Consider the following 23,659-nt stretch of genomic DNA (forward strand, 5'->3'; position numbering starts at 1 on the left):
AGAGAAGCAGCGGGCGTCTCTCCTGAAACCCCGCCCACTACGGATGACGTCACAGCCTTAAATCGTCTCGTCGCTTCTTCACTTCATCACTACTCGCAATATAAAAAAGCTACACGGTTCAGCCATGATTCTATAGCTTGTGGAGCCTCGTAAAAAAAAAAAACCAAACAAAACAAACCCGTCTGTCGTCTTCTGGATCGGGTATAAATTAATACAGTGCGACTCCACGCTTTGCGTCAAACTCTCCCGGCGTCGGAGTGAGAAGCGGAGCCGCAGCAGCAGCTGGCCGGTCTTCGGGGGGTGGGGGAGAGAGCCGCTGGAGGAAGAGGAGCAAGCTAAGTCGGGCGTGGTAGCTAAAAACAAAAAAAGGCATTTTGTTTGCAAAACTTGAGGAAAAAAAACCCTCACGATTCACTATGTCGCTGTCGGTACCACAGAATGGAGTAAAGGCGGATAACGAACCGGTTATCGAGCTGTTTGTGAAGGTAAGACATTTTGTCCATTAAAGAAAAGTTGTTTTTTTTTCTAAGCGAACGGTCAAGCCCGTTTATGTATCCCCAAAATATTATGACGAGCGCTTTGCTTAACTGTGAGGACGAAAACTGCCGCCCCCCCCCCCTCCGTGGCTAGCTTGCGTTATGTGTTAACTCTCAAAACCGCCAGAGAACCCAGTTCTCCAAAACCCAATTTCTTGCCGCAGTGGTTTGGGGTTGTTGTTTTCCCCCTAATAATAAGCTCGGTTCTGTAACCTCTGCCTTAATGGCCATGTGGATCCTGCAGTGTCAGAAACAGGGCGGATGCAGCCTCTCCGCGTCGTGGGAAAGAGAAATAAGTGTGCCATGCTGACGAACTAAGGCGCTGGAAGATTTTGGTAGTTGACCACGGCGGGAGTGAAATATCCACTTTGTCTTATTTCTACTCGTGTAGTGACGCAGGCGGGGGGATCCGGCGAATCCCTGCATCGCGGCCTACGTGGATTTGCCTGGACGCTTTGCGCGTGAGAGGGTCTTCCCGGCGAGGGGCTACAATGTGAAACCGAATGAATAACGCTGCGTTCTGGGTTCGTCGTCGCCTCGCCATGGCACGCCGTTATAACAACGTCGAAGGCTTTCGATGTACAGAATTACTTTGACGCGTTTTGTTCTCGCTACATTTGACTTTTTTTTTAAATTCGCGAATCCATCGTCGGTATACGAAAGTGGGGGTCCCACTGCTGTTTTGCAGTTTGTTGTTTTTATTGTAAAGCGGCTGTTTGCTGTGGTATAGTTAACTGGCAGCGGAGTCAATTGCATTTCTGTGTGTCACTGACTTTAATGATAAAGGAAGGAGATTCTTGGAATGGTCTTTAGATGCTTTTTCTTTTTTCGTATCACACAAGGTTAAGTGCCAACACCTGCTATGAACCTGAAAGTCACAAGCAAAGAAGGACGCTGGCTGTTCTCGTTCTTTCTCCAGCCCGTTGTTTTGCCGGGCGGGAAAACTAGAAAGGAGAAAAGGGGAGGGGGTGGGACCCTAGGGTGAGGGGGAGTTGGGAGGAGGTTGTGGGGGTCTTGAATTCAATTGGGTGGGTGGGGAAGTGGGGGGTCGTCACATTCCAGTTTATAGATGATGGAAACATGTGGCCCCATGCGGCCTGATGAGGTTTCATCAATCTAAAATGATGTTAACTATTTTTTTGTAAAGTCATTCATCACACCAGCAATCTCTTTATTGTGCTTTAAGTTCTCCATCTTGGAATAGTGTAAAAGAAACTGTTGCGTAAGGTAAGGGTGACACTACACCATTTTTGATCTGTGCCTTTTCCACCAAGTCACCTCAGCACAACTCCCAAGTACCTCCTACTGCCTTCAGGTGAGGTTACGTCATCCCTCGGCCTGAAAGGTTCACACATGTGGCCAGCTCAATTTCCCCCAGCCCTTTCCCTCTCACTCTTGGTGGGATGTGTGGCTGGTTTGGGCATCAGGATGTGTACAGAAGTTGTCGCCCCCCCCTCCCCACACACACACTCGCACACTATTATGTTTCTGTCTGTCAGTATGTGTTAGATGGCTCATCCGTTCTTTCGCCACTGTTTGGCCATGTGTTGTGTACTAGTGGCTGACATGTCCGTATCCATTATTTATGTCCCAGGTTGTCCGTCATTGTTCCCACTGTGCAGCATTAAACGTCGTCATTGGAGACAATGGGAGGCATGCAGGTTGCCATAGGCACACTGCTGTAACCCTGGCCCTGGAAACAGCTGATAACAAGCTCTGTGTGCTCTCCACATACACCAGTGTCAAATCTGTCAGGGAAATGCCACATATTGATGCAGCCTCATTTTTAAGCGTGTCAAGTCCAAGTTGACGTTAACTCTTAGGAGTACCAGGACACTACCGATCCATTAAAAGTCACTGCATCTTGCAAATGGATTTTAGTTACATTGGGGTGTTGTAGGGCTGGGCCATATTGACAAAATGCAATATCGTGATATTTTTGACTAGATAATGTGACTGTTGTGGGAATGACTGCTGGTGCTCTCATAAGATATTTATACACCGGAACATTTTGAGAAATGATCATTAGCAATGTGGATATGTTGACTAAGCAGGTTGAGGCAACCATTGTTTATTTCATTTAGCTAAAACTGTCTTTTAAGTTCAGAAAATGGTATCCCTTTACTGTAATGCAGCCTTTAAGACCAAGGGGGAATGACGACATCTAACTTCTGTCACGATATTACGATAACCAAAATCCCGGCCAATATCTAGTCTGACAACGATATTTATTATATGAATATTCTACCCAGCTCTAGGATGTTGCTCTAAATCCACCTGCCGTGTCTATAGCAGCAGCTGCCATGGGAACAGTTTTGGTTGTTCTTACTGTTTTGAGGTTGTGAAAGAAGTGACCATTGTCAGAGGTTTTATTGCACGGTAATGAACTAGCTGGTTATAAAACACACACCTGATTGCATTTGTTATTACTCTTCATAATATGAGCAGTAGTTCATGTGTGTAAAACTGCATGTGGTTATGAGAAATAATTGTTTTGAGATGACCTATTGTCTCAAATGTTGGGACAGTAAACATTTCAGCTGCATTGTAATTCCTCTTTCCATCCGCATGCAGTCAGTTACCAGTAACTTCATTTTAGCCTCTCCTCTCCTAAGTGGGGTAAGCATGGTCCATCCATTACTCCCTGCTCTTGGCTTATTGATTTCAGCACTACCTGACCGAATCAAACTGAGTGTTGATTCTCCTGAAAGATGTTTTGATTTCAAGAAAGTTTGCCTTGAATTAGCACAATGAAGAGATGGAGCTTTGCCACCATGTAGCATTTGAAAGGTAAAATGTCTAAATTATGTTTGTGCCTTAACGCCTGCACTGCAGAATCTTACCTATTTTTTATTTCTTTCCCGCATATTTTTTTTTATGTTTGTTTGTTTACAAAGTGACAGCAGCTAAACTGGTTTACCGCTACCACCATGTCGCTAACGGTGTGATGGTGTGTCGAATAAATATCAGTCTAGAGACAACAGGCTTGATTCAGCCGTGGTCACACTCATTTGTAGACCCCCACCTCCACGCTGCCGTACCCCCTGCCAGCAGAGAGAGTGCAGGGAAAAGTAAACACGCTGGAGAGATTTTCCTCTCAGAGCCCGACATTGGGTGGGGTTAGGACCTGTCTGTGTTTTGCATGCATCCTTCAGAGGAATCCAATGGTAACCATGGCAACGGGGATCCCTTAATGTACCGGGTGGAGGTCTCGACAAAACGGCTCTCCTGCAGAAATGATCCAGGTCATTGTGCTGACATCATGGGATGCACCTCATGTGATGTACCATTTTTATTGTCACACAGTAATCCTTTTGTACACAGTGTACTTTAGTGATATCGCTTCTTTTTTTAACTTGATTGTCTCATTTTCTAGAGTACACAGCGGATCCATGGTTGGGATATATTTGGTCAATAAAGATTTTAGTAAGCTAACACCAAGAACAACTATCAACTTGTTTCCTGAAAAGTAGCATGGCAGAGCTCTTATCAGCTAGAATTTGCCTGTTGTTTGCATGTTTTCTTCTATCTTTAAATAAAACATCCCAGTCCCCCTTGGGCAATATGCCATGTAATTGAGATCATTTTATAGGGAAATCAATATAGCAGCTTGTTTTTTTCTAAGCAGTATGGCACTGCTGCAGTCAGCACCATGAGTTAGAGGACAAAGATTAATGGCTTGTAAGTGCTGTAAAGTGCCATGGAAAAGCTATTGGCTGCTGTTCTGTTCTGTGGACTTGCTAGTGCAGGACCCCGCCTCTTACTATTTCCTTGTAACTGTCTGATAAACTGGCACTGGGCCAGATGACCCATGTATTGTGGTATCAGGCCAGTTCTTTGGGATTCATTATAAACATTTGAACCTTAGAAACTTTTTGATACATGTGTTTCTCTTTTCTATACTTTTTCAAAAGCAGATTGACTTCCTGTGATGGCTGCTACAGTATGAGCTGAGCTGTTGTAGCACCTATTATTGTGTAAACCTAGACAGGTGGAAGAAAAGCTTGCCTCATTTCTGTTGTCACGAAACAATCTCATTTCTAAAAAGATCTCATTTCTTGTCACTGCCTGATGAGGCAACCACAAGAAATGAGACTTTTTCATGATAACACGGCTTAAGCTCAATGGATAGGCGGTGGGACTTTGAGGATATAGGGACCATCCATCACAGAGAGGAGTATCAGTTCGAGGAATGATGTGTTTTACTTGCCAATAGGCTTAATGAAGGATGAAGTGATTATATGAATGGCTCAGGATACAGTGAAAATGAGCCTCTTGCTTTGGCCTTACCATTCAATTGCATCATCTTCTCTGTGAGATGTGTGACCCCAGAAATGAGAGGAATCTACCTTGCAGGTCATATGTAACTCAATCAGTCAAAACATGATCCAGTCTGCTTGTGTTTCACATGCTGCATCCTCTGAAGAGACGTCATGGTAAAATGAGTGATAGGGAATCTAATTAAGCATTGGTAACCTAAAGTGTGCTACCTGAACATAGAGGATACGATGGCAGTGACTACTCGAACAGTCGTCTTATAACGTTCTTATGTTATATGCATACTGATAACATTCTTATCAGCATGCATACTCAGGAGTCAGCTGACTAGCCATCAGGCTTGATTTTTAACCCTTGCTGTATACTTAAGGTTAGTGGGTCAGCTGAGCCAACCCACTAATCGGTCTTGGGACAGTGTGGTAAATCTTGTGTCATATGCTATCTTTTGCACCCTTTATGTCATGTCTTATGTAATCTTGCAGCATCTTGACCCTTTTCAACTTCAGTGGAAAATAAATGAAATGTTTTACATTTGCCGATATGCCACTATTCTAACTTAATTTACTCTGAATGAAAAACTATTCAGCATAATATAGGCATATACACCAGCTATAGTTGGAGGTTTGGGCATAAGTTGTTGCTCAAGTGTTTTGCGTGTTTTCCTCTCTGTGAAGTGAAGAGAGAAGCCCATTTGAATGTACCAGACCAGAGCAGAGTACCAGAGTACCAGACTTGTACTGAAAGGCAACCCAGCTGCTGGTCAAAGGGGCGAGTCTGGCAAGTGGCCACGTGAACCAACTGACTGCTCAGAATTCACAATGAGGCAAATGTTTGTGTGTCCATGGAGTAGGTTTTGCTGCCATGTGGATCTGGCAAGTATGACAGTTGCCTGATGGCATGGTATGGCTACCAAAGGCTGGTTCATAGCTGTCTAGACTGTAGATATCTCTTAGAAATCTCAACACAGTTCAGTTTAGTTCACCTAAAATCAAATCTTTATCATTAATGCTGTAAGCAAAATAGGCTTTACAGCCACAGAGTTTAAAGACCGTCAGTTTGAATTTTATGAGAGGTCTTTTTCTAACGGACAAATCCAACCGGAAGAAGTTATTACTGAGGATGGTCTTGGCAAGTGTGTGAAGAAAAGGTGGGAGGGTGAATAAGATGTGAAATCGTGTGTATGTGTGTGTAAGCATGAGCGCATGTTTTTGGCCAAGTCATCAGTCTGGGGTCTGTGATTGTGTAAAGGAGTTGGAGAGTCTGTGCTGATGCAGACTCTGTTTGTCTTGGAACACTTGAAACAACAGTCTAAGCCAAGGAGGTTGTTAGTTTGTACTTATCTCCCACAGTGCTGTCTGTTTCTCTTTCCACCCCACTGGAACTTTTTCTCTCCCTACCAAATTTTCTTGTTCTTACCATGTTCCTGAATCTTGAACACCCCTTTTTGTCTTATCTCTTGGTTAGTGTATTCTAAAATGATGCCCTAAACTTTATTTTATACTTTTACTGGCTTAACTTATGTCATGTGTTTTAACATATTTGTTCAGCAGCCCTCTTTAGTTTTCACCCTCCCACTTTCCACAGTAGCAGACAGAGCTTATGTTCTCCACCACAGAGGGCCTGTGTCTTACTGGAAGACGTGAGATTTCCACTGAGTGACATCATCTTGAGTCAGAGCCACACCGAAGATGTGATGTGCTCCCATGTGGGTCTGACTTGTCCACACACATCTCTCTGACTGTGGTCAAATCCAGAGTCCCAGTCACCCCCTTCCCCCCACCACCACCACACACATTCACCCATACACTCGCCCACTCAGCCCAAGCCCATCTGCCCAGGGCAGGCCAGCCCAGTACAGCAAAGTCAACCATAGTTTGGGCAGCATGTTAGCCTTGTGGCAGGAATTCATCCTTCAACCAGAGGAACCAAGGTTGAGCCCTTGTGTCGACAAATGTCAGCCTTTCCAAAGTACCTTTTGATAAACACATTGAGATCCGAGAATGTGATCAAATACAGAGTAGCACCCTGAAGCTTGCAGGTATGAGAGTGAATAGACGTATTGATACCCTAAATGGTCAATAAAGTATCACAATATTATTGTTGTTGTTTTTCTCCACTCAGACTGACGTGAGTTAACCCAGCTTGTACCACCACAAGATAACTTAATCCCTTCCAAACCAGGCCAGGTTTGGGTTTGAACTGCGCAGTCTAACCGCAGGCCTGGGCCCGACTTGCATGTTTTTCCAGCAGACGGGGGAGCAGTGTTACTGTGACGTTACCACAGCTAACCCTTCCTAGAGGACATTCCTGTTGTGTCCCAGAGTGAGAGGAAGAAAGCAGCAGTGCTCGTTCGCTCGCCAGCTCCTTATTCGGTCAAAGTGTGGCCTGAACTCACTAAGCAGCCCACCCCGATTTAGAATATGAAACGCATGGGGAGGGGAAGGCACAAGTCATCATGTTACTAAAATTAAGACATGAGCAGAGACTGGGAACACTGAGGCCAAGGCTAAAACAATATCCATTATACTTGCTTGCTAATGAAACTTTGATCTTTCCACAATTTGGGTAAGTTGTTTGTTTTAGGTGCAATGATCAGCAACTTTGTAAAAAAACAAATCAGTTTGGTCCATTTTTAAATAGAATTGTGCGGAGGGAGAGATAACTGAAAGAGGGTGTAGAAGTGGAGTTGGACTGCTAGAGTTTTATGTGCCTGGTCATAAAATGTTATGAGAGTAGCAAAGGAGACACCTTTGTGCCTAGTAAAGTGCACATAGCCGCTGGCTCAAACACGTCAATATCATCCTCTAGCTAATTGACTTGGGCCCACCTTCATCAGTGCCAGCAGATATTAGGTTAGTCATTACATCAGCAGCTACATGAGCACAGTCAGAGTGGAAGTGATGTGAAGTGTGTGTACAAATTCTCCTAGGATGTGAGTAGACCATGGTCTCATTGTACTGCTGTTGGGACAGTACTTTCCTGATCACTGACTCCCAGATAACACCCTTCAACCCAACATGACTCACACCCTTCATTAGACAGCTGTGTGTGTGTGTGTGTGTGTGATCATATTTGCATAAATGAAGCCCAAACAAAGCTGAAGACATTGTTCTCAGTAGTCATGTGTGTCTGCTGTCACTGTAGCCATTTCCCCGTTATGATGGAATGTCTGTGGCATTTACAAAGCAGATGATGCAACTGTCTGCAAGACCGGAGTCATTTTTGATGTGACCAGTATACTGGACAACAGGGGCAGTGCTAAATATTCCTGTGAATACTGCTTGTATGTGAGGTTGGTGAAACCCAAGTTATACAGAGTTAATGTTGAATCATGGTTTTTTTTTTAAATTATTTTAAAGTCCCATAAACTTCTCTTCATCTGGCATTCCTAGCCTTATAAGGGACTACTGTGGAAATAATTTCTCACCCTGCATGTGGTTTTTATTGGGGTCCCCTCCCTGCCAGTGACTCACCTAAAACACTCAACAAACAAAAAGAGCTCTGTGTTGTTTCTGTACAGATGGTTGTTTTTAGAAAGGGCTCCTTTTGAATGGAGCAGTGTAATAATGGCCCTCTGGAAATTGTTAGTTGTGAGAGGACAGTGTTGGAGGGGCTACCGTTTATGGAAAGGTGGGGTTTTGACAGACTGTCAATTTTTAGGGTTTCTCTTTACCCCCAATAAATGTCCTGAGTTGAGTTTTGTAAGGAAAATACAAATAAGGCTGTAATAATTATTATTATAGCCTACTTAGTAGTCTAAGATGTGATGTCAGAATGTATATGGGCTTGCTCAAGGTAATTCTGTGTGTACACGCTTTTCAACACACCGGTTGTGGATCATCTCTGAAGGTTAATCAGTGGATGTGACGGTGGATCAGTGGATGTGTTGCCGATGCAGTAGAATAAATTGCGTTATAATCTGATCAGCCAAATTAAGAGCCCATATTATTTTCCTGCGTAGTAAGTAACTGGAGGGTCCATGCGATCATGTAAAAAGGAGAGGCCTTTATAAACGGTATGTTACAGGCAACGGAAATGCAGCTCCACAAGCATCATCTGTTAAAGCAAACAAAGCTCCCTGCTTGGCGGGAGTAATAGGGCATTTCTAGAATAGTTTCTATCCCCTCTCTGTCTGCCCTCCTTTTCTCTCCACCCCTCTGCCTCTACCGTGGGGCCCAGGTTGGAGGGGGAGGAGGGGGAGCTCGCCAAGCAGCACACTGCTTCTGTAGCTTACTTATAATGCTGACGGAGGGTGTGGTACGTCCACTGCTTTCCTTTTCCGTTTCTCCTTCTCAGTGTTTTCTCTTAGTCGCACCTTGAATATCTATTTTTATTGCTCTCTGTCCCAGGTCTGTCTGTGTGCTCTCTCTCTCTCTCTCTCTCTCTCTCTCTCTCTCTCTCTCTCTTTCTGGGGGTCTGAGCAGCAGCTGAGCTCAAGGTTATACTCTCTGTGTCTGGCACAGGGCTCCAGTCTGTTTTGTTGCAGGCCCTAGAGAGAAGGAACATTGCCCTGAGGATACAGGAGGGAGGGAGGAAGGGAGGGAGAGAAGTTCCTTTCTCCTCTATTGTGGCCTTCTGTTTGACAACTCAAGGTCCAGAACGTTGTAAAGCTTAAAATCTATGCACTTAGTTGATTCTGAACATCGCACACCTTTGCTTTGTGGTTTACAAAAGAGACGTCTTGTCATGTGGTTCTCCTTTTTTCTCCCTGCAAAGAGATGTTTCTTCAGATGGTTACCTGTAAATCGGTAATCCCGTCCGCACTGTGCTGTGCTCTCTGTTTCATATGTGCCTCGCAATTGCCATGGGAACGGTCGGCCTGATGCATTTCCACCCTTGATGCATGACTAATTTGAATGAAGGTGGACTATTGTGAGGAAAATGGAGTAATCAACCCATCGATGTCTCTTTGACCCCCCCAAGGCATCAGCCAATTCTAGCTCTGTTATGACTACAAACCCTCATGCCCCAAAGATTTCATGGCCAAACCTTTTTTCTGACAGAGGAATCGAATCATGTAAGGTGAAAAGGGAACGTTCATCTGCCAAACAAAGGCGGTGATCTAATCCACGCTTTTCATATATTAAATTGGGAGCAGAGCGGGAGAGGACGGCCACAGCACAATGGGCCGGCAGGCAGATCAAACAGCTATATCACTGGGTGTTACATAGAGGACAACAGCAGCTGGTCTGTCCACACCAGCGGGGAACTGTTCAGGAGAGGGAATGCTTCAAAACAAAGTTGTCTATTGAGGAAGTATTGGGCTCCATATCTCCTTTTTTATATTGAAAGGAATTTTTAAAAAAATAGTATAGAATAAAGAGCTAATAGGCCGTAACTCTGTTAATTTTCATCCATTGAGCAATGAATATGTGATGTCACGGTGGGCACAGTGGCCCAGTGGTCAGCACTGTTGCCTCACAGCAAGAAGGTCCTGGGTTCGAACCCCAGGCTGTCCCACGTCCTTTCTGTGTGGAGTTTGCATGTTCTCCCCGTGTCTGCGTGGGTTTCCTCTGGGTGCTCCGGTTTCCTCCCACCATCAAAAAGACACGCGTGTTAGGTTTAATACTCCTGTCAGTCTCCCTGAGCAATGCAATGGAAAGAAGAACTGGGGTTGGTCGCCCGCGTGCTGCAGCTGCTCACTGCTCCTATACAATAGGATGGCTTAAATGCAGAGAACACATCCATTGTAAGAATACAATGACAAAATAAAGTGTCTTTCTTGCTTGCTTTCATTTTTCTTTCTTTTTCTCTTTTCCTTTCTTTTTGTTTTCTTTCTTCTCTCTGTTCTAACACTGTCAGTATTCCCTGAGAACCCATTGGTAACTTGTCATGCAGCTCTGGTCCATTTGTGCAATCCTTTTGTATCTCAGTGCGACAGTAGTGCATACATGAATGCTTTGGCCATCATGTCCACAGTAGCCAAAAAGTGTGTGCAAAGGGGAGAGAACTGCGGCGAATGGAGTGTAACGGCGGACAAAACGAAAAGAAGTTCAGTCTTTTTCTGGGTTTGGTATATGAATGAATGAATAACTTCAGTGAATGAAGAGAGGCTCTACATCCCTGTCCTTGTGAATAGGTACATGCTGGGGGGCTGCCCTGGGAGAATGGTATAGTCTCACCACCCATGAGTGAAGCCCCTCAACCTGTGTCGATTTTTGTCACAAAGGCTCTGGTGCGTTGTTTGCCTATGCTGCTGGTTGCAGTTTTGAAAATAGAGAGCGAGTTGCCAAATGAAGACTGTATTTTGGTAACCACGTCATGTATTGCCAAGAGCAAACTGGAATGTTTTTGTGGTTTTTAGTCTTATGACTCTCAGTGGCTCTCAGATTTGCCCTGATACGGTTTTAATCAAAGTGAAATTGTTTTTTTGTGAAGGGGGATGGATTATGTTTCAGTCATTCTCATAGATTTCATCAGCATTCTTGGCACGTCTCCGTAAATCAAATAAAATGTTTAATCTGTCTCCGGATGTCGATTCCAAACACTTTTTTTTAAAAATTATTGTTCATATCTCTGGCAAGCCCAACAAATGGAGGAATATGTGAAGTGTGGAGGAAAATGGAGGTGGGCATGGCAAAGAGATGGATAATGGTAGTTTTGATAGTGTGAGATTGTGTGTTTGCCAGAGCAGTGCTTGAAATAACTGCTGTTGTTTAGTGTGACATCACTAGGCTTTTTTTCCTGATCTGTTATTGACAATAATTCTGTAGTTGGGTGATGATATGCTATAATCAGTCCAAAATATTAAATCACTTTTTAAAAAAACTTTTCCATAACCTTATTCCTGCTGGTATATGAGTTGTGTTTGTTTAGAAGATATGTCACATCGCCATAACGTATTTTTCCTATGCCACTGTCCCATGTCTTATGACTGGGCAAAATCAGCCTAGTGATTGTGGAAATGAGAAGTTGGTCCTATTTTGAATCACTTCAGAAGTGTCCTCTTGCACTTAGACATTAGGTTAGATTAATGGAGGGGGAAGTGTGCTGAAGCATTTGAGACAAGGGGGTCATCTCTCTTCTCTTTCTCTCTCCATCTTAAGTGTTCAGGAGCCAGTCTGTTATTTAAAGAAGGTCATTGTTTCAAATCGCCCCTGTCTGAGGAGTGCAGTAACTTCTTTTTTTTTGTGCAAAACTTTTATCGCTTAAGAGCGATAAAAGTGTGCAACATAACAGAGATCAGTATCCATGTTATCGGAACACTTTTTTCTTAAAGTTCAGTCAAGCCCCGATTGGGATCAGCACACAAGACTCATTGCAGATGCTTTTAAGATCCAGCTCTTTGCTGTCTTAGCCCAGTTAATCCAATCTGTAGAGTTTCTACCCTGAGATTGTAATAGAGGTTCCTCTAACAGATGGAAAAAGATGCCCTCTTATTCAGCTAGTCATAAGGCATGGCACCTGTGTAGCATTACAGATATTTTATCTAATCTTTCTCTCTGTCTCTCTCAGGCAGGAAGTGATGGCGAGAGCATCGGGAACTGTCCATTCTCCCAGAGGCTCTTCATGATCTTGTGGTTGAAGGGAGTCGTCTTCAACGTCACCACAGTCGACCTCAAGAGGTGAGTCACCATCAAGCCAAACTGGCTTACGTTTGTCACCCTGTCCCTCAGCCCACCTTCTCCTTGTTTCTCCTCTCATTCCTTCTCGTTGCTTCCTACCCTGCTCTCAAGCTGCAGCAAAGCCTGGTTGAAGCCTCTCCATCTCATCTTCTTCCCCTCTCAGTGCCTCCCAGAGATTTTCTGGCTGTTTCTTCACAAAACTTAGTGACTCTACAAAGACTTGGGTCCTGCCCCACCTCTATCATGCTCACTGTCTCCCGACTGCTTATTTGGGTTTCCCATGACCCTTTTCCCAAACTAGAATGAAATGGCGAGTGGAAAAAAAAGCAAACTCAGATTCTGTGGAGGCTATTTAAGGTTCTTCTCTCCGCTCACTTCCTGCCTAGCTTTCTGGTGGCTAGTATGTCATTTTTCTCCACCAACCACACCATCAATTAAAAACAGTAGATCAAAAACAGAAATAATTTGCAATTTTAAATACACGTTCTCCTCCCAACTTTCTCCTCTCCACGTGCACTCCCAGTACTACCAGCCCCTTACCAGGCCTGTCGTGTTTCCATCTATGTGAGTCATCTAAGTGCTCCCTGATTGTTTTTCCACTTCCCAGGCCAAGGCTGGCAAATAGCTGATTATTTTCAGACGTGGTCAGATGGACTCCCACTCTCCTTGTGCCTTTTTCATCATGTGTGTTTGAGACTGGGAACACATTCAAAATCTCTGATGATAAGCTCTAGTGCAAGGCCCGTCTGCATTAGGGTCTTCTCTACTTAGACATACCAACCGCTGCTAGCTAACACGGTCGCAAAGCTGTGTTCATTACACGACGTAACTTTTTTTAATTTAGCTTGGAAATGGTGCACGGTGTGTGGGTTTGGCCATCTAGTGTTTGTTTTTTTTAATGCATATATGTATGTCTCAGCACATTAGTGATGTTTGTGCATAGGCTGTTGTGTGGTTTTATATATACTTTGAACTCCATATTCCAACCCCTGCGGAGGGTGTGTAACAAATCGCAGCCTACAGAGGTCCTGGAAAAGGCATTGGAGGATGTCCGCCCACTTAGCAGTGTCTGTTTACCCTTCACTCCTCAAACAACCCTTTGTTCGGCTGGCGTGACTGGGTGCTGCTCTTTTTTTTTTCTACGGGGGCCATTGATAACCTCTACTTTTTCCATGCGGTACAGTCTGTCATGTTTGGTCAACAAGAATATGCGAATTGCATAAGAAGATCGTAAAACTTGTGGCTTTTACCACAGCTTGAGAACTTAAATGCAAGAATATTGCATGTTCTTTATTACCCATGTAAAAAGATTATGCATGTGACATGTCACAAGTAAAAACTTTTTTTAATATTCTAAATCTGTCTTTATTAGCCTACGGCTGTCATTGTCATTGCGGCCATGAAGGCCTGTTGATCTCAAGGGAACTCACTACCCACCCACTTCATTTCCTTTCATCCACTCCTTAGCGCTGCCATGAGGCGAGGGTGCCACTTCCTGTTCACATGCCAAAGAGTTGAAATCATTTCCTGTATTTGATGGCCATGGACTGCTTGTCCCAAAATGTACTGTGTGCGCTGCTATACCGCACAGTGACAGGGGCTTTCATAGTCTGTGTGGGTGGACCTTTAGCTTTTGTTTAGGCTAGTTGTACAAGATCAAAGAGGATTTTCACCGCTCGCTGGATTGCATCAATCTCTAAACATTTGTTACAATTACTGCGGTGTGTTAGGATGATTTATGGGCGCAGGGCTTGGTTTCAAGTTTCTGTGAAAATTCGAACTGGGTTGTGTCATTCAGCACAAACGGTTGCACTGTGTGCATGTGTTTTTGCAGTTGTACATATGTTTGTGTGTCAGTGAGATTTGCAGACATCTGGAGCAAAATTTGACTGCTGAACACACACACACACACACACTGTAAAAGACAGTATCTTTATTAGGGATGCACGATATTGGATTTTTGCCGATATTCGATACGCTGATTATTTTCAAACTCATTTTGGCCAATACTGACATATACACATGAAGTCCTCGTCAATCCACTGGGCAGTGCGGCTCAACATGCTGACAGGGCTTACACTCGATGTCCGTGTTAAAGCTAATATGAGTGGCATCGGTGAGGAGCTTCTCTGTGACTGGGGACAATGCTTTGTAGTTCAGATAACGACGGCTATTGGCATAGTGTACCGTGGCTAGAAGTACATCATCAGCCTGCAGAAGCCCACGTCTTCCATCATGCTGAAAGGCTGGTTAGCAAGAGCAATGAATTCAATGACATCATTGTTAAGGACTTTCACCTCTGGGTGGTCACTACTATATTTCTTAGCTTTGTCAAATTACTGAAGTAGAGACTGGTGACAGGTTTTCACTGGCGATGTTTTTTCTTGCTTGGTGTCCAGGATGGTGGCTCTTAGGATGCATAATTAAATTGGTAGTGTTAAAGGAGTGTAGTTTTACCCCTCCTCGCTTTACTTGTGTTTTACAAGCATTGCAAATAGCAATTTTGTTATCTGTTTCAGATACTTAAAAAACTTCCATACAGCTGACATAAAGCTTGTTGCTGGTGCTCATGATAAACATTTGGCGGCGTTACATGTGCGGTTAATGCATCACCTTATTGGCTAAACACAGAAAGAAATTTTTGTATCTGCTGATAATTAAGTTTTTATTGTCCAGTATTTATGTTGTGTCAATATTATCATGCATGACTTTTGTGTAGCTCTAAATTAAGAGTTGCAGTCTCAGGGGGATTTTCATTCGCATACTCAGAAATGAGAAGATGGGGCGTCTGGGTGGCGTGGTGGTCTATTCCGTTGTCTACCACCACGAGGATCGCCGGTTCAAATCCCTGTGTTACCTCCAGATTGGTCAGGCGTCCCTACAGACACAATTGGCAATGTCTGCAGGTGGGAAGCCGGATGTGGGTATGTGTCCTGGTTGCTGCACTAGCGCCACCTCTGGTCAGTTAGGGTGCCTGTTAAGAGGGGAGGGGGAACTGGGGAGAATAGCGTAATCCTCCCACGCGCTATGTGCCCCTGGTGAAACTGTTCACTGTCAGGTGAAAATAAGCGGCTGGTGACTTCACATGTATCAGAGGCATGTGGTAGTCTGCAGCCCTCCCCGGATTGGCAAAAAGGGTGGAGCAGCGACTGGGGATGGCTCAGAAGAGTAGGGTAATTGGCTAAGTACAATTGGGGAGAAAAGGGGGGGGGGGGTCCAGAAAAACAAAAACAAAAAAAAGAAACGGGAAGATGAAGTAAATGACAATGCATGACACCTTCTATTGTTAGGCCTTTGACTCTGAGGAAAACTGCAATAGAAAAACCTGTTCATGAAAAAAATGGAAGAAACCTCAGGAAGAGCTTTGGAGGCTGGAGATGGACAATGCAGTAACAGATTTAGAGATAACACTGTATGCATTTAAATGTACAACCACTTAACCCATGTGTTCAGTAGCAAATCTATAATGACACTGATAATGTTCATGTACTCATGTCTTTACATGGTAAGGATCTGTGACTACCTTTTTAACTATATTATCCGAGTCATGTTTGACCTAATTTCGATTTTTGCCCATCTGCACATATGTAAATAAATAAATAAATTGCCCTCTTGCCCCTTTCTTTGTCGTCCAGGAAACCGGCAGACCTCCAGAACCTGGCCCCAGGCACACACCCACCCTTCATCACCTTCAACGGCGAGGTCAAGACTGATGTCAACAAGATCGAAGAGTTCCTCGAAGATGTCCTCAGCCCACCCAAGTGAGTGGCCTCATCTCCATGGCAACAGCTGGCCACGCCCAGGAGCCAAACACACTGCACGAACATGCTGTGTTTGCTTGGAAACAAATAAAGATGCAATAGAGCCTTCTATCAGATTTACATCTACAATTGCTTAACCTGTGTGTGTGTGTGTGTGTGTGTGTGTGTGTGTGTGTGTGTGTGTGTGTGTGTGTTCGTGTCTGCAGATTTATTAAACTTGGTGCCAGACATCCTGAGTCCAACACAGCTGGTATGGACATCTTTGCCAAATTTTCAGCCTTCATTAAGAACTCAAAGCCAGATGCCAACGAGGGTGAGCTACCAGCGCTTTCTCTCTCTCTTGCTCACTCATGCTTACACACACACACACACACACACACACACACACACACACACACACACACACACACACAGCAGTAGGTAGGTTCAGAGGAAGGACCACTATCCAGAAGTCTTCCAATTGTCAGAAGGGTTTAGAGCGAGCTCCTGTTGTTGCTAGGCAACAGCTGCGGCCCCACAGCAATGGGTGGGTTGAGGCAGAGTATGGCCTGACACAGGGAACACAGGGCTTTTGTTCTGCCTCCCTCCGTCCCCTAGCCCATTCCCTGACAGTCACTCCAGATCTCCTGTCCCCATCCTACCTGGCTGAGTTTACTGGATAAGCAACAGCACCACTAAGCAAGAGATCCTCCTGAGCTGGTGTTCATAGTCCCAACAGTTGATCTTTGGAACGGAAAGCTTGCCTTAGAAAAAACAGATAAGGTTGTAGGACTATGACAGGTGTTTTATGCAAGACAGCAATGAATGGCAATGGTATTGCCAAAGAGGTTGTACAAAAAGGTTGTCGAGCCCAACCTTTTTGAGGAATGAAGTTATATCTTAGGTTGGTCGTGGGTTGTTTGGAATTCTTGTACTTAAGACTTTTATGACATTCACCAAATGCCAACTTTTGGTATTATGGTTGACCTTGGGGAAATATTGACCCACTGTGGGCTTTATGAACACCAGCAGAGCTATGTCAACAAAGTTTTAGGCTGATTCTCATGTCTGAATGATAAGCACGGTTCATACCACATTCAGTGATGGTGAAGGCCTGTTAAAGGTATCCAGCAGTTTTCCTTGTAAACAACTTGAGTTTTGTTTATATTCAATTTCTCACCAGAACACACTGTGGGTGTCCTTGAGGTCAGGCAAACATGTTGAATGCATTTCTACCTTTATAAATATTTGCTAAGACTTTATTGGAATGTTTTGAAAGCTGCGTTGTTGACGTCGGTTTTCTATTTTCTCTTTTTATTGGCGGATATGACGCCAACAACTGTCAAATTGTGTGAAACTGAAACGAGAAAAAAACGTCCTTCAGTTATTCTCATCCCTCCCTGCTGGTATGAAGTCCCTCCTCTGACTGAAGCTTTTGCCACCTTGGGAGAGCCTGCCCGTCATTTACGCAAATCCTTTCTTTGTCTTTTTGTTTTCGCTCTTCTACATTAGGGTCAGGCTTACGTTTCTTTGCTTTTATTGCTTCTTCCAGTGCAACATTTTTTTTATTTTCTTTTTATTGAACTATCGTAAGACATAAGTATACAATAAGTGACACGTAAACAATCACAAGAACAGGGTATGCAGAATTAGTCGAATCGGTAATAATATGCCAGAGGGACACATATTAGTCTGAAGGTTACAAATCTTGAATGATTGTAATGCTTTATATTAACAAACAATCCAGGAAAGCTTGGTTTCTTATTTGCAAATGTGGACTAGAATTTAGTTAATAAAATAATTAAACTCATTATATGAAACTGCGTTTGAATTCCTGTCTCAATCGATTAATCCTCCGCCCGACACGTTGTCTTCTTCCTCTTTGTTGATTTATGTCTGCAGAAATGTGTAAATCATCACCCCTATACTCATGCATCTTCAAGCGCATACTAGAAGAACATGTAACACAAAGAATAAAGGGACCCGCTTTAATCACCGTGCTTTATAGCGCCACCAGTGGTCAAAAAGTCAATTGGCTACTTTTTAAGTTACTGCTGGACTAAAAATGTACTCACACAGTATACTTAGTTATATATTTACCAATACTGGGATCGTACGTTTGCAATTAATCTTTACATCAGTCACAACATTCTCATGCTGTTTCCCATCTCCAATGAATTCAAGGTAACGTCTACTGCTGCTGCCCGTAAGTTTCTTGATGAAATACTGCCCTCGTGTGGTCAACTAACATATAGCTGCCACAGCTCAAGGCCTTATGGAAAGACTTGCACTCTTTCTAAGTAAACGATACAATCTCATTGGCATGTAAAGCATACAAACTTGATCTCTTTGTAAGCTCATAGTGGAGTTTATATTGTAAGATGTGTACCTGTCCTTGGGGATTCTTAAGTATTTATTTTTTCTATTTTTGTAGCTCTGGAGCGTGGCCTGCTGAAGACGCTGCAGAAGCTTGACGAGTATCTGCGCTCGCCACTGCCTGATGAGATCGACCACAACAGCATTGAGGACATCAAAGTCTCCAGCCGCAAGTTCCTGGATGGAGATGAAATGACTCTTGCAGACTGCAATCTGCTCCCCAAGCTGCATATAGTTAAGGTGAGAGAAGGAGAGGAATCTTTTTCAATAAATCACAGAAAGTTCAGTCCAGTCCAGAAAGTCCAGTTCATGTGGACACAATGTTTATTGGGAGAAACGTTTCAAGCACAGTTGCATAACGACTTAAAACAACAATCAGTTTCATATGCAAATTGTCGTGACCATTAACTAGAGTTACAATGGCCATGTGTACTGTTCACAGAGGATTGCAATCACAGTGTTGTAAGATGGTGACAGATGTACTCTTAGGCCCCCCCCTCATTTCAGGGATGGTCATTCCCTCTTCACATAGATAGCCTTTTTGACTCCCTATTCAAACCAGTTTTCCTCCCTATCAAGGATGTGCACATCCTCATCCTTGAAAGAGTGGCCACTGGCCTGTAGATGGGTGTAGACTGCAGAGTCCTGGCCTGACGTGTTAGCACTTCTGTGTTGTGCCATCTTCTTAACCAGCATCTGTTTATTTTCCCCAGTGTACACTAAAAAGTCACAGCAATCCTCCTGGCACTAAACAGTGTAAACTATATTGCTTTATTTGTGCCAGGGGACCCAATCCTTTTTCTGGCACAGTGTGTTTTGGGGTTTGAAAGCAACTGAGACGTGATGTTTGGAAAATACGTGTCTCAGCTGTTCTGACACTCCCGCCACATACGGAATCACCACTCGTTTACGCTTAGGCAGCTGTTGTCCTTCTCCTCTGTTCAGTGAGCTGGTGCACTGTTTGGGTGTCTTCCTGGCTTTCACAAACACCGAGTTAGGATAACCACACTTAAACACGGCCTGTTTAATGTGGGATTTCTCCCCTTCCCTGGCCGCTGTGTCAGTGGGGATGTTGTCAGCTCGGTGGTACAGCGTCCTGATGACTCCTAGTTTGTGCTCCAGTGGATGAGAGTCAAACCTTAAGTACAGATCAGTATGTGATGGTTTATGGTAAACATCAACAATCAAATGTCCCCTATCACCAATTATGATTTCTCAGTCTAAGAAGGCTGACCTGTCATTTTTCACATCCTCCCTGGCGAACTTGATGTGGTTGTCCACAGAGTTAATGTGGTCGGTGAAACGTGGTACATCCTGATATTTAATTTTAACCCGGGTATCATCCACAAATCTTAACCAGTGGCTAGGTGGTGTCCCTGGATAGGACATTAGAGCCCTCTTTTCCACTTCTTCCATATACATGTTGGCCACTATAGGTGAGACTGGGAAACCCATAGCACACCCATGCTCCTGCCTATAGTACTGCCCCCTGTATGTGAGTACATGGACTGAAGACACAGCTTCAGGAGCAGACACACTTGGTCAGTGTTAAGGATGGTCCTATTGCTGAGGGTGGGATCATCTTGTAATTTCATACGGACTACCTCCACTGCTTCATCAAATGGTCACAGTAATTTGCATGTGAAACCAATTGTTGTTTTCGGTCGTTATGCCAATGTATTATTTATAAGGGTGGGGATACCTGCAGTCAGTCTAGACTGAAGAGGTCACTTAGATGAGTGATGAAATGTTTCTGTCAATGCATGTTGTGTCCAGATGAACTGATTCCACTTTCTTTGATTTTCTTATCTGGATTATTGAGCATGCACACAGACACTCACTTTTTTGGGGGGGATGATTTTTTTCTCCCCAATTGTACCTGGCCAATCATCCCGCTGTCCGAGCCGTCCCGGTTGCTGCTCCACCCCCTCTGCCGATCCGGGGAGGGCTGCAGACTACCACATGCCTCCTCCGATACATGTGGACTCGCCAGCCGCTTCTTTTCACCTGACAGTGAGGAGTTTCACCAGGGGGACGTAGCATATGGGAGGATCACACTATTTCCCCCCCAGGTTCCCCTCCCCCCCTAAACAGGCGCCCCAACCGACCAGAGGAGCTGCTAGTGCAGCGACCTGGACACATACCCACATCTGACTTCCCACCCGCAGACACAGCCAATTGTGTCTGTAGGGACACCCAACCAAGCCGGAGGCAACACGGGGATTCGAACCAGCGATGCCCGTGTTGGTAGGCAACGGAATAGGCCGCTACACTACCCAGACGCCCCCACAGACACTTTTTCAATAAAGTTTTACCAAAATGATAGCAAAAAAATTTTTGAAAAAGGGAAAACAAAATTTTGAGCATATTTTAATGATTATTTTAATAACTGATAAGGTGATGTTATATTTGTAGATGATAAAGAACTTTTTTTTGTTCTTTATATCTTAACTAATCCTAAAGATGTATATTTACTACCTATAAATAATTGGTTGTCTCCTTAATCTCTTCTTGATTGAATTTCTTATTTACTTATGCCAACAAATGTGGGAAATCTTTCACTGGTAGCAGTTAAATATTAAAAGCAAATTCATTGAATTTGTAATTCATAGTTTGCAAAGCAAGTTTTCAGCCTGATTAGCAGCTCAGTTGAGTCAGCCTTTTCTCACAGCTTCTCATTTCATGCTTCAAGGTGGTGGCCAAGAAGTACAGAGGCTTTGACATCCCTAAGGAGATGACAGCAATCTGGAAGTACCTAAACAACGCCTACTTGCGTGAGGAGTTCACCAATACCTGCCCCAGCGACAAAGAAATTGAGATTGCCTACGGTGACGTGGCCAAAAGGCTGGTCAAATAAGATCCTGTGCCCCAATACTGCTCCCTCCATCAGTCCCTCTTCCCCATCCTCCCCTCATCTCCTGGCGGCGGGACTGGTCCATTCATTTATGAGAAAGAAAAACTATGGACTCTGTTTTTTCTCTTCTTCTAGAGCAAACCCCAATGCATGAACCCCACCCCCCCTCATTTTGTCAGATTTTATTGAGGATTGTGTAGATTCAGCAAGAGTTACCGATGGTCTATCTTCCATCTTTGATTGCGTCCCCCCCCCTTTTTGCTGGTGTGAGGTGGTGTTAGCTGGAAGGGCAGCAGTGGAGCAGCCAGACGGTAGCAGTCTGCATGTGTATCATTGATCAGAGTTGGGGGGCCTCGTTGATGCCCACCCTGGCAAAGTGACCTTCAAGCTGACCTTTCCTCTCCACACAGCTGAAAGGTCACAAAGCTATCGTTTAATTTCTTTTCTGTCTAATGTTGATTCACTCTCTTTACGATCGCTCTGAAATTTGACAAGCCGATTTTTTTTTTTTGTCTTCGTCTAATGAAGCAGTATAAAAAACAGTGTTGCAAGTTTCAGTGTTTTTGGCTTTTGGTGTTTGAAAGGTTGGTTGCGCCGACACTAGCCCAAACCAGAATGGTTGACATGTCAAGTGAGAGATGCTTTATTTTAACGACTTGCTCAAATAAATCGAAATAACTGTAAACTGCAGGTAAGGCTATCTGGCATCCATGCTCTTATTCCTCATTGCCTTACATTGGCAAAAAACAAAACAAACAAACAAAACAAAAAAAAAACGTTCTAGCTCACATTAGTCGGTCTCTAGAAGATTACCTGTACCAGCTGCATAAGTCATGTATGTTCAACTCAGGAACAAAGTATAGCCTGAGGTCTTTTTGAAATATTCAAGCGTATGTAGCTTATTGAACCAACCGACTTGAGGTTGTGCCGCAATGCAAACTGTAGCCTCTCTTTTCATCACGTTACTATAAAATATGTCCAGAAAGACACCGACACACTGAGCAGAAAACCTCCGTTTACCAGAAAGGCAAGGCGACGCTGAGGCTAGAAGGGAAGCCCTGGCTTGCGTTGCTCCGGCGGTAGCAGTAGTTTGGATTACACATCACAGATAAAAAAAAAAAAGAAAAAAGGGCACATTATTCTGGTCTCACTGTGGATAGGATGACGCCTGCTATGTGCACTAGTGAGGCTCACAACCACAACCGCACGCGGAAGGAAGGGCACCAAGGTGCGGTCCGTTACAAGGAAAGGTGACACTAAAGATATTTATGAGAAAACGAACAGGAGAGTAGTGATGAGATGGAGTTTCGTTTTTCTCTCCAGCATGCGGATTGATCTCTGAGGTTGGCGAATGTTTGTTAATTCTACAGTAGCTCCAAAAGTGCTTTAGAGAATCGATCGTGAAAGACATAATTTTTTTTTTGTTTTTCCCCGTTTGCCATCTTTTTCAGACATTTGTTATAAAACAAATTTGATATAAAAAAAAAGGAATTGTAAATATTTGTTTTGATTGCTCAAGAGTTCAGTATGTAAATTTTATACTTTGATCTGTTTGAATTTTGAGGGAAACAGAGGTCATTTCTTGCCTGCTTGGATTTTAATCCTATAAAAACATCTCACCTTGCCTTACTTGTTTTCTCTTTGCGGATGTTTTTTTGCAAAACAGTTTTTCAGAGATCACTGCGTTGCAACTCAAAAGCGTCACTGTACAAAGAAAATATCCGAGCTAAGTCATGGCTTTTTTTTTTTAACAATATTGACTGAATTGAAATAAACCTCTTAGCACTCGGACTTGTGTTCTTATTGTGTACAAACCTGTGAATTTATTCCACATTTGTCTTGTCTTGCATGATGAATGGGGGGAGGGGGGCTGAGAACAGGACTAAGATGTGTTTGTTCGCAGCTTGCCCCCACCCCAACGTTTTCACCACCAAGGAATGTCTCAAGTGGGTGCCCACCCACCCTGCCACCCCCCCCCCCAAACACACCCTCCTTCGCAATCAGCCCAACTGTGTCTCTCGGCCTGTTTCCAACTCTCCCGTTCTGCGGCACAAACAAGTCTGTTCTGCAGGGGCTGCTTGTAGCCAGCGTTTCGAAAGAGGCACTAAATAGGGGTGGGGGTGTACAGTTTTTGGGTGCTCTCCAGATCATTAAAGTGTCATGTTTCAGTTGCAGTCATCTCTCTCCTCCCGCGCAGAACTTTGCCGCATGGCCTCGACTCGTAACTAACCAAGAGGAAATCCACTCGGATGTAAACACGCGGTTCTGTGTGTGCGTGCGTGTGTGTGTGCGTGCGTGAGGGCGGTGGGA

General features: G+C 44.0%; 1 protein-coding gene across 1 annotated transcript; it reads left to right on the top strand.

Annotated features, from left to right (window-relative positions):
* The first annotated feature begins 75 nt into the window (after positions 1-75).
* Positions 76-23,134, top strand: clic4 (chloride intracellular channel 4). The gene is made up of 6 exons (XM_056295756.1): positions 76-485; positions 12,270-12,379; positions 16,015-16,140; positions 16,347-16,453; positions 18,554-18,735; positions 21,188-23,134. The coding sequence occupies exons 1-6, from the start codon at positions 417-419 to the stop codon at positions 21,350-21,352; spliced, it is 759 nt and encodes a 252-aa protein (XP_056151731.1). The 5' UTR covers positions 76-416; the 3' UTR covers positions 21,353-23,134.
* Positions 23,135-23,659: the final 525 nt, after the last annotated feature.

Source organism: Lampris incognitus, chromosome 16 (genome assembly GCF_029633865.1).
Source record: "Lampris incognitus isolate fLamInc1 chromosome 16, fLamInc1.hap2, whole genome shotgun sequence".
Lineage (NCBI taxonomy): Eukaryota > Metazoa > Chordata > Actinopteri > Lampriformes > Lampridae > Lampris > Lampris incognitus.

Excerpts from the sequence above, each read along its gene's own strand:
- clic4 (XM_056295756.1), top strand. The coding sequence starts at position 417 with ATGTCGCTGTCGGTACCACAGAATGGAGTAAAGGCGGATAACGAACCG. Across the intron at positions 16,141-16,346 it reads GATGTCCTCAGCCCACCCAA|ATTTATTAAACTTGGTGCCA; the intron begins GTGAGTGGCCTC and ends TCGTGTCTGCAG. Across the intron at positions 18,736-21,187 it reads CCAAGCTGCATATAGTTAAG|GTGGTGGCCAAGAAGTACAG; the intron begins GTGAGAGAAGGA and ends TCATGCTTCAAG.